We start from the raw sequence: 17,313 nt of genomic DNA on the forward strand, positions 1-17,313 counted from the left end.
TGGAGAGTGGCTGGGATGTTCTGCTGCTCCCTGCCAGCCAACAAACCAGCCAAATCCACCCCTTTCCCCGTCCTTGCCGCAGCAGATGGGAAGAGGTCCCTGACATCCCTGCTGACCCCTGCCCCCTCCATCCTGGGGACCCCCCAGCACCCTTTCCCTGGGGTCGCAGCCATGGGGAGGGGTTTGAAAACACCCCATCGACCCGTCTGCAAAATGTTTGTAAACCAAAAGCATCGGCGCCAGCCCCATGCCGGGGGGAACCCGACCTCTACCCCCCCCCCCAACCCCAACAGCCTCCCAGTCCCTGTTGTTGGGGGTAACCCTATACTGTGCTGGTGGCCCCTAATGCAGGACGTATAGATCTGTTGGGGCTGGACGCCTCCTACCCCCAACTAATGCAGCCGATGAGACTTCATTATGGGGGTGTCCCCTGAGGAGTGCCCTTCGCCCTGCCTTCCTGGCTCTACCGGGGGGGGGGGCAAGTTGGGGAGACCCCATCCGTGGTGGGGCAGAGATGCATCTGTCCCTGCATCTGTCCCTGCACCCCAAATAACAAGACCAGGGCTCCCCTTTGGGACATTACCCACATCCAGGGGCTGCAGCATGTGGCAGGGGGGGGCGGGGATGCCTCTTCTGCTGCCTCTGGCCTGTGAAGGGAAACACAGAAAGGCGGAAAGCGCCCGAGAAGATTTATACTTGTTTAATTAATGTCAAATGTAGTTTACAAACGGGAGTGACAAGTACCTCTTTGTATAATATACACTGACACACAATCATCGACACACCAGAATATCGCTTTGTGCAACTGGGATTCTTTGGGCAAAGATAGGTTAATTCCGATATTTCATTATTTTTTTTTTTTTTTAAAATCATTTAAATTCATTACAGAAGAGGGGAAGCAGCGGATGCCTGTTACAAACCGGGATACCTCTCTCCCCAGCCTTCCCCCTGCAGCCCCCCCCCCTTGAAAACAGGGGATGGCTTTACAATTAAAACAAAAAAATAAACAAAAAATAAAACCCCAAAACAAAGAACCAATGACTAGTTAACATGTGGTTTTACACATACGTACATAGAGCACATGGCTGGTCCACAACACCTGCCAAAAAGCCTGGCTCCCTCCCAGGGCCTATTTCCAAGGAAGGGCTGGAGTGGGGGTGTCCTGCCCTCTTCCCCCTTCCTGCTGCCTCTCACACCCACACACTGTACCCTCTCCAAATCCGTCTCCGAGACCTCAGCACTGGCACCCAGGCACCGCAGCCCCGGCTGGGTGTTGCTCATAGCCCAGCCATGCGCCCCCCCACTTACAAACCCAGACCCAAGTTCTGCATGTCTGCCCTTTCCCTGCCTGAGTGGTGCTGGCGGGAGGTTTACCCAGCAGTGACAGCCCACTGCTGTGGCCCCTTCCCCTGCCCGCATCTCCCCCCGCCCGGGGAGGCAGGACCCTCTGGAAGTGCCTCGGCCTCCTCTGGTCCCCAGGAGCTCTGCAGGGTTGTGCCCCTGAGCAGGGGAAGCTGCAGCTCTCTTGGTCTCAAAGGCCACCACACTGCTACAAGCTTGGCGACCTGGGAAACTCTCAATTAAGAATTGTCATTTTTTGCCAAGATGCTTATAAAATACATAAAATACAACTCTTATTTTTTTTTTTTTTTTCTTGTGCAGTGGGATCCTTCTGAGATCACTCAGGAGATGTCAAGGACAGCAGCTGCCCCCTGCAAAACAGCATCATGCTCAGGGCAGAGCAGTGGCAAAGGGACAGTGACCCCAAGGCCTCCTACCTCCCCAGCCCTTCCCTCTCCAGGATCACCCTGGTAGCCCAGTGGCACCAGGGTCCCAGCTCCAAACCCCTCGTCCACTGTTGTTTCCAGACTATCTTAAAATGCACCTGCCATGTTGTGCTGCCAAGTGGGATCTGCTTGGAAAGACCCTTCAGGAGCAGGGGGAGATGAGCTTCCCCATCTCTGTCTTCTGGTTTTGGGGAGCTGGCACCCTGCGCCTGCCCGGGGAGCCGAGACAGGGCTGCCCTGCGTGGGGCTGGGAGAAGTCAGCACATGGGGCGTGTGTTTGCCTTGGGAAATGGATCAGTATCTGTTTCTTGGGTCCTGAAAATAAAAAAAAAAAAATCAACAAAATAACAGGCTGGATGGCAGCTTTGGTTAAGGCTGAGGATATGGAAGAGAGGGACAAGCATGAAGGACTGCGTGGAAGAAGCTGGGGCTGCCGGGAACCTCTGGCTCTGACTGGAAGCCTCTCTGCTTGCCACAGCCTGCAGTCAAGCCCTGGAGGTGGCCACGGGGACCAGGCAGGGCTGGCCTGGCTCTCTGCCCTAGCACCAAAACCTCTTTTGCCAAACGCAGGCTCCGGGTGAGCGGGAGCTGGGCAGGGCTGGCTCTGCAGGGCTTGTGTGTCTGCCGGGCAGCGCCGGGGCCCGCTGCAGCCAGCGAGGGAACTGGCCGAGCCTCTCCAGGCAAAGCCACCACAACAGGGCCACCCTGTCCCCTGCCACCCCTCCCCGTGCCCTCCATGTCCCTGCTGTCCTGCCTCAGCAGTGGGCACTGGCAGCAGCTCGGGCATCCTCAGCCAGTGAACGCTGCCAGAGGGGAGGAAAGCAAATCCAGGCAGGGGAGGGGAAGGGGCTGTGGTCTTGGAGGAGGCAGGAGGGGCTCAGCCGGACCCTCGAGCAGGCACTCCTGGCCGGGCGAGAGGGCAGGGCCCTGGCAGGCTGCCTCCCTCCAGCTCCGCACCGTTTGCCCCTTCCCCAGCTGGGAAAGGCAAAGGGGGCTGAGCCAGATCCCCCCGCCCTGCCCGGTCCCCCGGCGAGGAGTTAAAAGCCGTGTCTTTCCGGGGATAACGATTCTATTATAAATAGCCCCATTAGCTACAACTAATGACAAAAATCCACCTCCTCTACTCCCCATAAGTTCTGTAAGTTATGGGCAATGCTACAGCCATTACTAAAAGCTGTTAACTTCATATCTGAATGAGGAAATATACACCACAGAACATTAAACCATTTATATTATATATATGTATATATATACTTTTTTTAAACTAATGACTTTAATGCCAAAACTTTGCTGAACCAAGAAAAATATGGGTTTAATGTTCTCTGTTCATTTTTTTCTTCTTTAAAAAAAATACAACCCAAAAAAAAGAAAGGGAAACTTATTAGTATGTAATGTTTGAGTCTATCCCATTTATACACAACATTGTAAACATATATAATCTATATTACATGTGCTTCATTTCTGCCTGGGTGTGTTTTTTTTTTCTTTAAACCTTTTTTTTATCACTAGAACACCACAAAAAACCGAAACAGAACCAAACCAAAAACCAAACCAAAATAAAAACAAAACAAAAAAACTGAACAAAGAACACAAGTTACAGGTTATTTAACATCTTTCTGTCAAGGGTCCCTTCCCCAGTCTCCTGGGGGCAGAGTGGTCAACAACACAGTCCAAAGGAGGGCTCATGAGCCATCCGCGATGTAAAGCCAGCTCCAGGGAACAGGTGGATGGGGAATACTGGTTTTAAAAAAGGGGACTTCACAACAAAGGGTTTGGTTTTGCCCGCTGCAGATGCTGAAGGAGGTCTCAACATGCGGGACCTGGGAGCCGAGGCTCCCCACTGCTCCTGTATCCTTGAGTCCATGTCTGGAGTCTCTGGTTTGTTTCTCCTTTAAATTTTAAAACGTCTTTTTTTTGTTGCTGTCGTTCTTCTTCCCCTTGGTGTGATGAGCTGAGCCGAGTAGCTGGGTCCCGCCCTCCCGCTGGGTCCTTCATAAGTAGATGCGCCGAAGGTCTCCGGGAGACGTGATGGTGTTACACTGGGGACAGAGCTTCTTGGCACCCTGCAACCGGCAGACGAGATGAACAGCGTGAGAGCATGAAGAAGGACAACCCACACGACCCTGTCCTTGGCCTGGGATCCCAGTGGGAGCAGCACAGAAGCAGGGGGAGCAAGGCCACCCCCCTTTCCCTCCAGGCAGGGCCATGCCCTCCCAACAAGGCACAAGCTGTGAGAAGGGGGATCCCAGCACCTTTCTTGCCTACCCTGCAAGCTCCTTGTCCTACTCCAGTCCCTGGCATGAGGCAGCTGGGCAGGGAGGAGCTCTGCAGGAGGCTGACACCCAGAGCCAAGCTCTGTCACCAAACTCAACAGCTCCACTTTGCAGACAGATCGGCCCAAGTACCCTGTCCTGCTGTGATGTCACCGCTGCCCACCAGGCTGATCTGCTCCTTTCTGCTTCCCTCGCTGAGCCAGTTCAGGTCACTGAGCAGGCAGAAAACCAACCCAGTTGGAACAAGTGCAATTTTCAGCTGGGATGACTGAACTGGTTCATGGCAGGGTTAGATCACCCTTTTCAGGAGAGCATGCCAGGGGACTACCTTGCCCATCCTGCAAAAAGCCCCAGAGCTGCTGGAATGAAGGAAAATCCCCATGCTGTCCCCTCCCCAGCTCACAGAGACGCTGCGGAGGCAAGTCTGTTCTGCCAAGGTGAGCTGAAACCAGCAAACTGATGTGAGCTGGGGCGAGGTAATGGGCAGCTGACGTGAACGCTACATGAAATAAAACGGGCTGATGTGCCATCTGTCACCAAGCCTGACAGCAAGAGGGTGTTAATAAGCCTCAGAATCGGGGTCAACATAAGCCAGTCATCATTAGATTGGCAGATGTGACAGACAGTTGATGGGAAAAATGACAGAACGATGGCTCTGCTGCGAGGCAGCCTCCCATCTACAGCACCAGTAGTGAAGGAAATTGGGATGCCCTGGCTTTCAACACCAGCCACAGCCTCAACACAACCCCCCAACACACAGAAGTGAGCACAGGCTCTGTCTGAGCACCCCGAGTTTTGCTCACTGGTGTCAGACAGGCCCTTCCATCAGCTAACGCCCAGTGCTCGGCGTGACAAGTGAGCTGACAGGGATGCAACATGCCGTGTGAGAGCCTGCTGGCTTGCATGAGGGCTTGCTGGCAGAACTGAAGCCTTTTGGTTCAGTGGTGCTGCTGCTCTACCTTAGCAGGTACCTTCAGTACCTGCAGCAGCAAGTGTGGCAGCTTGCAGGATGAAGACTGAGTGGCAGGGCAGGACCGTGACCTGCTACACTGCTTCGGTACTGCTACCTGCACCTGGGGACATCCCTAGCAGAGGAGCTGGCACTGCTGCTGACAGAAGGCAAGCACGCTTAGGAAAGGTCCTCTCTGCTCTGTGACAACGCCTCCAAAAACAGGACAGGGCTTTCTCCCCTGGAAGCTCCTTGGAATAAGGATGTTGAAGAGAGAATCCCAGGTACAGAGAATTTACATGGGTGCAAGTAATTCAGAAGGGTGCAGCTCCAAAGAGGTGCAAGTCATGTTTGCTCTGCAGTATTAAGTACTATCAAAAAGCCCCCACAGACCAGCCTCAAACCAGTCCCCTCCCTGCTCCCAGTGCACATTATTCCTGGCGGACATGGACTTTACATGCTTGCTGTTCCCTGAGCTTTGGAATTCTGAGCAACCAGGCTCCCATTGGATACCCCTTGCTGCCAGCAGCTAAGCTGCTGCCCCAACACAAGTGGGAACCATGGACACTGCACCCGAGATCTAAAACAGCCACACACAAAGTCCTCTTGAACTAGAGTTGAACGAAACACATAATGGACACCTTGGACATCACTCTTAGGGTGAGACTGGCAGTGGGACAGAGCACTGGTGGTGTGGATGGTGCACCTAGCTCTGCTGCTGATGCCCGTGGGCACATCCTTCTAGCTGTCTGGGACCTATCTTACCCCCTCTCTAACTACTGTGTCTGTTTAGATTTTCAGTGTTCTGGGGCAGGGACCATCTCACTGTGCCTGTGCAATGCACTGGGCAGCCCCATGCACCAGTCTTCACTGAGTGGACTCGGCATGCTGGGTTCTGGGAAGAGCAAGCACAAACCACAACTGGAAGGAAAGGCTTCAAACCCTGATGAAATCAAAGACTGACTGCACTGGACTTTAACAGAGCCTGTTTATACGAACACCCCTTTGCTTGTGCTCAAGACCAGAGGTTTGGATCTCCAGCAATAGAAAAAGGCAAGTTCTAACCCTGCACATCCCAGTAGAAACTTCCTGCAGCAGCTACAACAGGTAGGAGAAAAAAATTCAAACATCTACCCCTTCTGCCACCTTTAAACCCCTTGTGGGCTGGGCTACATAGCAGCACTGCCAAGGGGGGTGGCTCACTAATCTGGATGCAAATGCCACAAACCAGCCTGTTTCAATAGAGTCCCTGGTCAGGCCTGCATCACCATGAAGTTCTCTGGTCCTCAGAGGTGCCTGTTGCATCTGGTTGGCCTTTTGGCATCTTCTTGGTAGCTGAAGGGTCCCATAGGAAGTGGCAGGGAGGTGCTGAAGGATTAACTCACAGTGTGTTATCAAAGGTGCAGCAGCTGGCAGCTGCCCATTTGAGCTTTCCTGTATGCCCAGACAAGCAGAAGTGTGCATGGGGACTTTAAGGCATTCCAGATGTGACTACTGCACACATCTGTGTCTACGCTCTCTTTCCCAAGTCAGGCACAGCTTATTGGCATGAGGCAGAAAAACATCCAACCAAGTAGCTGGAGCTTCTACCTCTCTGGACAATGCACCAGGGAGAGGTACCTTCTGCAAGAGCAGTCCCCTGACCCATCAAATGCCTCAGCCTGCCTTCAGTCTCGGACAAAGGATGAAGGAAAGTGCTTGCTGCCACCTAAAACCATGTCCCCCTACTCCTCAGTGCTCCTGTGCAGTGCTGAACAGCATTTCAACAGTTATTTTCTTCTAGCTCTGCTGAAGTTGGAGGTGTTTGGCTGCAGGTGGGAGGGGAAGAACACTGAACCCCTTCAAGTTCACTTTTGCTAAAAGCAAACCTCAGCTGCTGCCATCTCACTGTCTTGCACCTTGTGCTCCGTTCTGGGATTTGGAGGTGGACTGAGACAGCTGCAAGCAGATGTGTGTGACCCTTAGCAAGGGCAGCATCACTAACACGGACTAGACAGCTCAATGTGGGAAATTTTGGAAGGACAGATGCCCAGAAAGCCACCCTGCCCAAGTCTTTCCCAAGGCTGTGCAGATGCTTGCTATAAGCACAAGTCCTCCGCACTCAGCCCACAGGACGACAGAACAAGCCTGGCTAAACTGATTGCGGCCTTGCTTCTCTCTTCAGTGGAGAAGCAAGGTCAGGTATGCAATTCCTTCACACCACAGGGAACAGGAAGATGCATGGATTTATCCTGCCAGACGCCAGGATCTCTGTCCTGGAGATCTACTTTCTGCACCACATGCTGATGGCTTTAGGGGGATCCATTCTCCCCACCTAAGGCTGAGCTGCACATGGGCAGCCAGGGCCAAGTTTTTGACCATGTCAGAAGGCAGAACTCAACCACATGTAGTTGGCCCATTCTGTGCAAAAGCTACACGACTGCAGATTGAATTAGGGCAGCGGTGGATGTTACTTCACCTGCAGGTGAGCTCATCTTGAGCTCTGAAGCCCAGGTACATTGGAGGGAACAACAGCATCCCAGAGACCTTCAGCAGCCTGGCCTGAACGCTGTGCAGGCTGACTGCACGTGGCGTGCTGGGCCCAGGTCTCTGGGTCTCCCCAGTACTTATACTTGGTATTAAACAGTTCAAGCAAAAATAATGACTTTGGACCCTTGGGGAAGCCTTTTTCTTTCCTTCTTTATTTTAAAATAAAACTGTCATCCTCTGCACACATAAGTATGCGTGTTACACTCAGAACTTACTCTTGAATTTTTTTGGTTTAGATTGAAATTGCTTAGAACCTTGTTCCTTACATCTCACTTTTTGGTGTAGGTGTACATTTATTGGCACTAGCATTTAAGCTCTCCTCTCTTGTAGAGAGGCACATAAGCTTGTACACACACACATGCTGGCACAGGCACAATGAAAAAGCGTTTGCTCCCCCACTGCTCACCTGCCAGCTGGGGTTACTAAACTTTTCCCTTGAAATAAAAATGCTGTGGAATAATAAGTCCCACCTGTCGGCCATTTCTTTCTTTCTTTTTTTTCCAGGTCCTTCTGCTCCTTTCATCATAGCTTCATGGAAAAGCCTTGATGTGTTATAGCTGCGTGTGCTAGAGTAAAGGCCACCTCAGCTTTTCCATTATAAACCCCAGTTTTGAGGGGTTTATAAAACTCTGCTGCAAGAAGTTTGCTCCAGGGCTGTTACAAAGCAAAGAAAAGGGGCTGGAACCAGGATGGAGTTTATTTTTTCTCCTCCTTTCTTAATTAAAATTTGGCAAGTGATTGATCCACAATACAGGCTAATCACTTGGGGTAGTAGTTTGAAAAATACATTAACGAGAGCCGAGATGTTGAGAAGTCGTTAGGGCTCACACGGTGCCAGGAAGGACTGGAGTATTTTGTCTTAAAGTTGCCTCTTAAAAAAAAATGGCGTGACGTCTGCTATAAATTGGCTAAAGCAAGAACACTCCAAAGGAAGGATTTAGGCCCTTCCTGCTGTCCTGTGGGTCTAAAACCGGGCAATTTCCAAGCAGAATATGCTACCAGACACAGAGAATAAAGACACACACACACAGAGCAACTTTGCCTATGCAGTGCCACCATCAAACCTGGGCTCAAAGCTTGCCTATTTTATAGGAAGGAAAATCAAAGTAGAGAGATGACAGGAGAGACCTGAAGCAAGAGCCAGCTTCTGCCAGGGGCGGATGCAAACTCCAAGATCCAATTCTCAACCAAGGCAACAGTCCCGTCTCCCACCCATGCCTCCACACGAAGTGGTAGCTTCTTCTCTGCAAATGCTGATTCCCAGAGAAGCAGCTGTTCACCACTGTCGTTGTGGGGTACCTCTCGTTGTCAGGCAGTGGGGTTAAAGCGACCAGGAGAGCAACCTTTTTCATAGAGCCTCCTCAAAGAGTGGAGCTCACCCCTACACATTATTAGAGGCCAAAACTAATATGTTTAGTTTAACTAATGTTAATGAATAATTGGACAACCTCATGGCTGACAGGAACATCATGAAGGATCAAGTGTAGCATCCTCCATGCAGCTGTTAACTCAGGAGATCCCTATATTGCTGGAAGCACTACGGAATCGCCCAGAAGGACTGCTCTGTATCTGTGCTGTTTCTTACAGAAATGCTCCACCCCACATGGATATACGGTATTGCAGACCAGAAAAAGCATCAAAGCTAAGAACGCAATAGTGTAATCTACCAAAGATATAAATGTGTCAGCTGCAGAGCATACATATCTATTGATAGATCCCCTGGAAGCATATTCTGTGATGAAGAAGGCTTTTTAGAAGTGATTTTTTCCTGCTCTTGCAGTAGTAATTTTCAAATAAGCTCAAGACAGGCAAGCACAAGCCTGAGGTCAGCAAATACACGTAGGAAATGCTGGATCTGGCTCATACTGTGCCTGCTCAAATAAACCTGCTCTCTTTCAGCCCCTGCATGCCTGCACCCACCAACAGCTCCATCACTGGCAAACAACAGCCTGACTTAGCTTTTAACTTCATTTACTTCATGAGGAAGGATACCAGGGTTTGGGAGATCACAGAACTACAGCTCAGAGGGACATCAAGAACTCAACCCCAGCAAGATCACCTCAATCTGAATTACAACTGATGGGACACACACCAAACCTGTTCTCACAAACCTCCAAACCTCCTCAGCAAAGCACTGCCAGCAGCATGCCAATCTCCACCATCATAGCATTCTTCCCAGAGAAGGAAAATCTGAATCTCACCCGCTAGTAGCTATAGGGTCCCTCTTGGTTAATGGGGAAGGATAGAGAAGGGGCAGACAAACCTCTTTCAGCGGGAGATGCATCCCGCCCGCATCACCCAGTGACTCAGGGCTGAAGTCCAACAACCAGCTGTGGATGGACAGCTGCCGTGAGGATGGTCAACACTCAGGGAAATGAACCCCACCTCCTGCTGCCCAGGCTAAGCCTCCCTCCTGCAACACCATTTCCTCTCCTGTCTCTGAAGAACCTGCACGTGTTTTCAGGGGTTTCTAAAAGGGATCACAGGGAAATCACTCCAGGCTTGTGTCCCAGTTTCTGTGTAACCTGAAGACATCAACTAGGTCTCTGCGTGCAGGGTGGAGGAATGAAAAACATCACTGTGTTGAGTACCCCAGACAACTGGCAAGTAGGGAGCAGCAAGCTCACTGGTGTGGTCTGACACAACAGTACAAAACCAGCCAGCAGACACAGCTGACAAAACAGCTCATATGATTTCCTGGGAGCCCAGACATGATCACATGGCCTCAAGCAACCCATTTTTGTACTCCTCTCCCCTGCCTCCATTCCTGTTGTGCCTACAACCACAGAGCTGCCCACAGCGTATGCAGCGTACCGCACACCTTTAGCCTGTGGCACCAGGACCACAGCCCTCAGGCAGAACTGTCTGTGCTCACACAGCAAGTGGAAGGAGAGAAAACCACTCATCACATCCTGATGCTGGGTGAAGGGATGGTTCCCCCCTTTCTCCATGGCCATCCTAAGGAGGGATGTCTAATTAAGCAGCTTCTATTAGCCAGCGCCTCAGGGCCAACTCAGCAAGAACCATGATCTTGGTTGTCTTAAGCTTTCTCCAGGGTATCTTTCTCTGACCCCAGTCTTTCCTTCACGTTAATCCAACACGACAACAGGAGACAGAAATGGAGTCTGCTCTGGTGAATGTTTCATCTCCAGAACTTGGAGCCAGTTTGATGCACTGAGCTCTAGTATAATGGTACCTAAGTGAGAGAGCCAGCAACCATTTGTAGAGTCGGTGGTTAAAAATGTCTCCCCCTCTCCCTTAGAAACAGAACAGTTATAATTTGGAATTGGACATAAGGAGCCAAAAGTGCAAAAACTATATATTCAGAAAGCCTAAGTGCTTTAAAGATCCAATCTTCATCAGTGCTCTAGACACGATGGAAGTCAGAGGATACTAGAAATGCTCAGTTCATCGTAGCACTGTATCGTAGAAAATGTTTAAACCTTAAACCTTTTTAAAAACCACTTCACCTCCTCTGGTCCACAGACAGATGTGAACATCAGATTTCACCCTGTCTTCAATACCCTGCAGAGGTTTAGAAGTGCTCCCAGGCACTCTGAGCCTTCAGTTCCAGGGCCTTGTTCAATACATGGTCCTCCCTCTCTCTTTCAGACACACTCACTCTAATTTAATATTAGATCTCGGCTGGGCATATAAACCACAGGCGCAGAGGGGAAAGGGGACTTTTCACCAGCAGGGATGGCAGATCTCCAGAATGTTCAAAAGGGGCCGGAAGCCCGACACAACCCGTCCGCCCCAACTCCTATTAACTCCAACAAATTGTTTATTGCACAACAGAAGAAAAATGTTGCCCCTCTTCCCCAGCCAAGTCTTTCCATGTGTGCTGCACGCGCAGGCTCCCTCCTCCTGCCCCCACTGGGGAGCCAGCTTTATACCCAGGGAAAGGTAACAGCAGCGATTATTACACACACTATCCCACAGCTCCTCGCTTGTTAAAAAAAACAAGAGTCTCTTTTGTGCCCGAAATAAAAGGAGATACCTTAATTAGAACAATGCAGGTTGGTGAGCATTAAACACTGAGCCCAGCTGCTGTATGCCATTAAATTCATAAAAAAGGAGGGGGGAAGGAGGGCAGTCTTAACGAGATTACACACATTGACTTTGATCAAGACACAAAAGCACCAAGGCGTTCCAGGGTTTTTATTGCTGTCTTCGGGCTACATTTTAATGGTTACATTAGAAACATGCGAACACAGGCTGGGAGATTTTTTTGAGACGGGAGAGGGAGTGCAAGCATGCCTTGTGAAAAGGCCTGGTTTAATAAATTGGGGGCTGCAGGGAGAGGCTAGGACTGGGGAACACATGAGTAGCCACTTATTAATTGCTTCCCCTCTGCAAGTGCCAAGTCCTAATACGATGTCTTGCTGGACTATTCCCATCCTGCCTGCCTGGCTGGCAGAAGAGCCATGTGTGGATAGCACACAGACAGCTCCACTCCACCTTCCTCACGGAATTCTAGCAGGGAGATGGTTGCCCCTCAGCAAGGGTAAATGCTAACCCCGCAGCACCTGGAGTGGGGTTGCCTCATTCTCACAAACAGCCATGACCGCTGTACATGAAACAAAAGGGCTTGACTGAAGGTGACCCAAGTTGCTGCTGAGCCTAAGGACAGCCTGAAATTGGTGCCACAGATTTAGAACGTAACTTGAGGCTGCTGGGAAGAGGAGAGGACAAAGACTTGAGAATGAAGAAAACAAAAAAGAAATTAGTGTTTTATCCTCTGCTTGTAGTACTGCTGAAGCGAAGATTACTCTTCACTTAGCAAAGGTGGCAAAGCACACATTCATCCAAACACCTCACAGCTACGTACCCACATATGTGTCTTTTATAACATGCTGCTAAAATGTTTACAAAAGCTTGTATAATCTAAATAGTGACGGGGTGTAGCTGAAGAGCTGTAAAATACAGCCCAAGGGATAGCCAAGTTATTGAGTTGCTATTAGTACTCAAGCCCACAGGCACTTCACCATCCTGGTAACTTTTCTTGGACAAGACTTTTAAAAGGCAGGATTTAAAGGAGCATGATCAGCTTAATCGTAATTCCAAGCACACAACGTGTTCTATAAAGTAGATTTTGTAATGCCTTACAGGAACAGTTTTTAGGAGTGGCATTCCCTTACATTTTTTGCAACTCAACACTGTATCATCTTGCTAACAGGAAAACTAGAAAGCACAACTGACTGTTTTCCATTCCCCAACCTGGGCAAAATGAAAGCTTGAAAATCAGCTGCACAGGGGACATTAAAGGCTGATTATAAAGCCCACAGTTTTAACACAGGAAAGGAAAACACTTTATGTAATAACACCTTAAATTTTAACCCGATGTCCTTCAATACATGTATAAATTACTACTGCACTAGGTTGCCTATTCAATGTTCAAGGTAGTCCCCAAGTCTACCAAACAGAATGGCATATGCTTGAAAACTGCACAGTGCTATTTCAAGTAATCTCAAAAATACAGATTAATATTCATATTCATAAAAGCTCCCTTCCATATCCTCTATCCTGAAGATGATTCCCTTTGCTTCAGGGGAATATTAGGTTTCTCAGAAGCTACCCATTCCATGAAATCTCAGTGGATTTGGCCTCCATTCTCACAGCTTTACCTCTCTGCATGGATGCCCCACAGGAAATTAGTGTAAGGCAAGGCTGTCTTTGGCACAGAGCTCTTACATGAGCAATGGCTGTCCCCACAGCAGCAGTGGAGCAAGCAAGGGGGCAGGACTGCACTTTGGTCATGATGATTCAAATGAAACTGCCTCAAGTCAAAGCTAGAGTGGGATGTTAAACAGTAAGGCTTGGGAAGTCTGCATGCACAGCACTCAGACTGTTTAAAATAAAGCAAAAAGCACTTTCCCTATGTCAGAAGTGAGGAAAAAGCCTGTAAATCAACAAGAAAGTAGCCAAGAGCCTCACCAGAGTCCGCAGCCAGCATTCTTCACAGTGCACATGCCAGCACTGAATGGAAGTCAAGGGCATTGTGTAGGAGTCCTGAGGAGAAGAAGCAGACAGGTCATTTCCACAGCAGGGATCAACTGATTCTCCACTCTCAATCCCATCACAACACCTTTCTCCGTGGGTAACATTGCCTTGTATTTTGTATTAAAAAAATCATAAGCTTGCATAATATGTAAGTTTGTATTTTTGTAATGTTTGTGCAGTAGAGGCAGAAAGTCTCCTGCAGACCATTTTTCTGGCTTCCCAGAACTCCTGTTGGAAGCCCATAATCCACTCAAGTGGTGACCTGGCTCAGCACAGTTATCACAAGAGCATCTGAAGTTGCTGTAGCCACCTGCCATTATTCTCATCAGAAGGGTCACCAGATCATATAAAAACCAGTGACAGGGTAAGATTAACCCTTATCACAACACTTAGCTCTGCAGGAACTGCTTAACTACATCCCAAGAATGCTGCTATTTCAGCCCACATGCCTTCTCTTGAGTACTTCCCAGCATTGCTAATAAACCTCTGGAAATCAGCAGCAAGCTGTTGTCCTTCTGTGGGGTGAGAGAGGGGGACCGCACTCCCATACCTACAACTCATGAGCTGGGAGAGAAAGCACCATGCATCAAGCTGAAGTTGCAGAAGGAGCCCTCTGCCAAGCAGAATTTTCTCCTGCTATTAGTAGAATAAAAACTCAACAGGAAACGCAAAGCTTTGCAGGCTCAGACCATCAGAGGGAGCTGCTGCCCTTCTTTAAGAAGGCCATAGCATCACTACAGAGCAAGCAGGACCTCAACAACTTTTAAATGCTCAGGCAACGTTTCTGTTCCCAAATCATATGGTGGGGCTCAGATCACAGATTCTGCTCTCTCCTGTGTATATAAATCTGCACATACAGGAAGAGAACGCTGGTATCTGGTAATTTTCAATAGGGAGGCTGAAAGTCTTTTGAAGTTGGGGCTTTCTTGCCCCTGATACAGATGGGCAGCTACAAATACCAGTGAAACAACAGAATGTGTACAAAAATTTCAACTGCTAAAAGACCTAACATCTTCACTTGGAAGTCTAATTGGTGTACAGGGACAAAGATAAGTTCCCCCACTCCATCCAAAAAAGAAGAAAAGCTTCTTCCCTTCTCAGCAAAGATACCAAGGTATTTCTGATTCATTACCACAAGTGGAGTGCTACTCACCATGCAAATGAGACATTTATAGCGGTCCCCACGGGAAAGCTGCCTTTCTAACTCACGGACACGAGCCTTTAACGCTTCAAATGTTGTCACTGCAGAGTCTTCTGTAATTCTGAAAAAGATGATGGAGAGTGAGCATCACTGAGCACACAAGATTAAGAGTTTTGGGGAAAAAGGATCCCACAACAGGTACCGCACAGGAAATGGCAGCATTTGAACTAATACACCCAATTTGGGATTAAGGATTCCTGAAAAGCCCATTCTCTGAAGTGTCCTACTAAACACTTCCAAACACATCACAACAGAACACAATGAGGCTGGGGTTGCCAGCTTCACATATAGCAAGTTTCTGCAAGACATGGACATTTGAAGAACGGGTTTTTTTTTTTTTGGTCTGTTTTTTTGTTTTCTGCCTCTTTTCTTGTCTCCCTTAAGAGATTCCTGAGGACCAAATGCTTTGGGCAAAGTTTTCTATGTTGCTCTAAAACTGGTGAGAGAGAACTTCTGTGGGCAAGAGAAGCTGCTGTTCCCCTTAGAGAATGGAGGTCTTTGCTAGCCATCAACCTTGTGAAACACAGAATCAGCTCATTATACAGGATCAGCACAACGCTTTTATACGAGAAACCCCTAGCTGTTTGGGTTCTAATGCTGAAAAAAAAGAAGAAACCAAAAGCAATGGACACCGTGCCAACAGGGTAGCTATAAAAGCAGCTTTACAATCTCTGCTTTCCCATTTCCTAGGGTCACTTTTGATGGGCAGCATTATCTCTTTTGTCACAGAGGTGCTGTGCTGAGGGCAGGAAAGTGTATTTTCATGGTTCTGCAAGGCTGGTGAAAAGAGAAACTCGCCAACCTAAAAGCAAGGGCAGACAGCAATGCTTAGCAAATGAGATGCAGGGAGCATTACCGACAAGGATGTGTCACTCCAGCATGCTGCAAAATCTGATTTCTACACAGTGCAGACGTAGGGAGGGGCCCTCAAGCATTCCCCAGAAAAGGTTTAGAGTATTTTGTTGACATTAAGGCTTTCGCTCTTGCAAAAAACCAAAATAAAGCAGCAATTCTCATGTATGTCAGTGAATTTCAGGCCTGTCCAAGCAGACTCTAGCTCAGAAGAACCTGAAGAATCGCAGAAGATGCACCAACCATCAGTGGCAACTATGTGTTCTAACCCTTTTGAGGACAATTCATCAACAAGTGACTAAAACATGGGTTCAGTGGAATTACTACAACCCATAAAGTGAGTTGCAATCTAAGCATTCCTGCAGCACACACACACTTGTTCCTCTGTGCATTAGTCACTTGTCACCAGCATGAAGGGAGCACCTGAGTTGCATCCCATGAGGTGATTCTGCTGGCTTTTCCCAAGGCTCTGAAACAGAGCGAGTCGAAAAGATCTTGAGTGATTTTTCTAATTATGACACTTCAGAAGAAACTGGAGCTGCAGGAGTGCATATGGTTAAGTACCAGTGTTATAAAGCACCTCCAACTTCAGTCCTACCTTTGTACAGATCAGACACGCTCTACAGGAGCTAACCAAGGAGAGATCTTTATCAGAGATTTATTGCAAATGACAGTTGCTAGGAAATGGTAACAATTTTAAAACTGAAAAAAAAAAGGCAAAGAAATACACGTCCCATGATAGCCTGGTGGGTGAGGACTGCCTGGGGACGGGGACACTGTGGATTCAAGTCTTGGCATCAATAAATATTCTTTGGAGCAAAATGAAAGAGTTTCAGTGGGAGATAGTGCATCCTGCTGTGAAACACCCACCTGATCCTGCTCAATGGCATAAATTATTTTCTTATCCCAGCTTGGGCTCTCACCCTTAAGGAAGAGTTGTTAGTGTTTCCAAAGTCTAGAAATGTTTTGTCCAAGGAAGAAACAGAATCATTTATAGGTTGAAGATTATTGTTGGATGAGAAAATTGTTTCCTTTCCAGTCTGGGAAGGCATCAACAAGCTGGTGCTGGATGAAGGCTCAGCTGAATTTGACTTTCTGGAATCATTCCTCCTTCCCGCATGCATAAGGGCACTGGAGGTGTAAAGGCAGCGAGTGTGGATCCTGCCCAAAGCAGTGGCAAGCAGAACCTCAACCCCTGCTAAATTCTCCTATTACTATCTGTGGAGCTATCCCATCCTCTTCTGATGGGCAGCTCAGCAAGGAAAGGGAAAAGCTGATTCCTTGAGCAGATCCAAGCAAAGGCCAATTCATCCCCAGTCCCAGCCCAATAACAGTCAGAGCTTGAAAAGGAAAAATTTGCCACTGCAACAACTAGAGGAGATAGAAAATGGTTTGTTTATAGAAGTCTAAATGGCTGACCCCCATCGGCCAATTTCGGAAAGTCTCTGAGATAATCGCACCTGTCCAGTAATAAACGAATGAATCAGAAAAGGAGGCTGAATAGAGGTATAAGCAATAATGCTCAGAGGCTGCCTGATACAATGGCCAATCAATAGGAGGGCTGTAGATCAGGGTGCTAGTTAGCTGGAAAATTACCGCACCGCTGCGTGCGTCACGCTGTAGGGATCCTGGACAATCAATGTGGGAGGTATTGATTTAGTTATTATCACTTCATACGCTCCAGACATTGTTAAATATACATTTATTAACAAGACTGGG

At 48.5% G+C, this 17,313-nt stretch overlaps 1 protein-coding gene across 1 annotated transcript in view; it reads right to left on the reverse strand.

Moving 5' to 3' along the window:
• Positions 1-684: 684 nt before the first annotated feature.
• RNF220 (ring finger protein 220) overlaps positions 685-17,313 on the reverse strand; it is a 222,369-nt gene continuing 205,740 nt past the window's right edge. Inside the window, exons 12-14 of the mRNA XM_026853902.1 lie at positions 14,695-14,803; positions 13,476-13,550; positions 685-3,850 (exon numbers count right to left, since the gene is read on the reverse strand). Of these exons, the coding sequence (XP_026709703.1) occupies positions 3,779-3,850; positions 13,476-13,550; positions 14,695-14,803 (256 nt within the window). The 3' untranslated portion in view covers positions 685-3,778. The remainder of the gene's footprint in view (positions 3,851-13,475; positions 13,551-14,694; positions 14,804-17,313) is intronic.

The sequence above is a fragment of the Athene cunicularia genome (genome assembly GCF_003259725.1).
Source record: "Athene cunicularia isolate RWA chromosome 8 unlocalized genomic scaffold, athCun1 chr8_part1, whole genome shotgun sequence".
Taxonomy (NCBI): domain Eukaryota; kingdom Metazoa; phylum Chordata; class Aves; order Strigiformes; family Strigidae; genus Athene; species Athene cunicularia.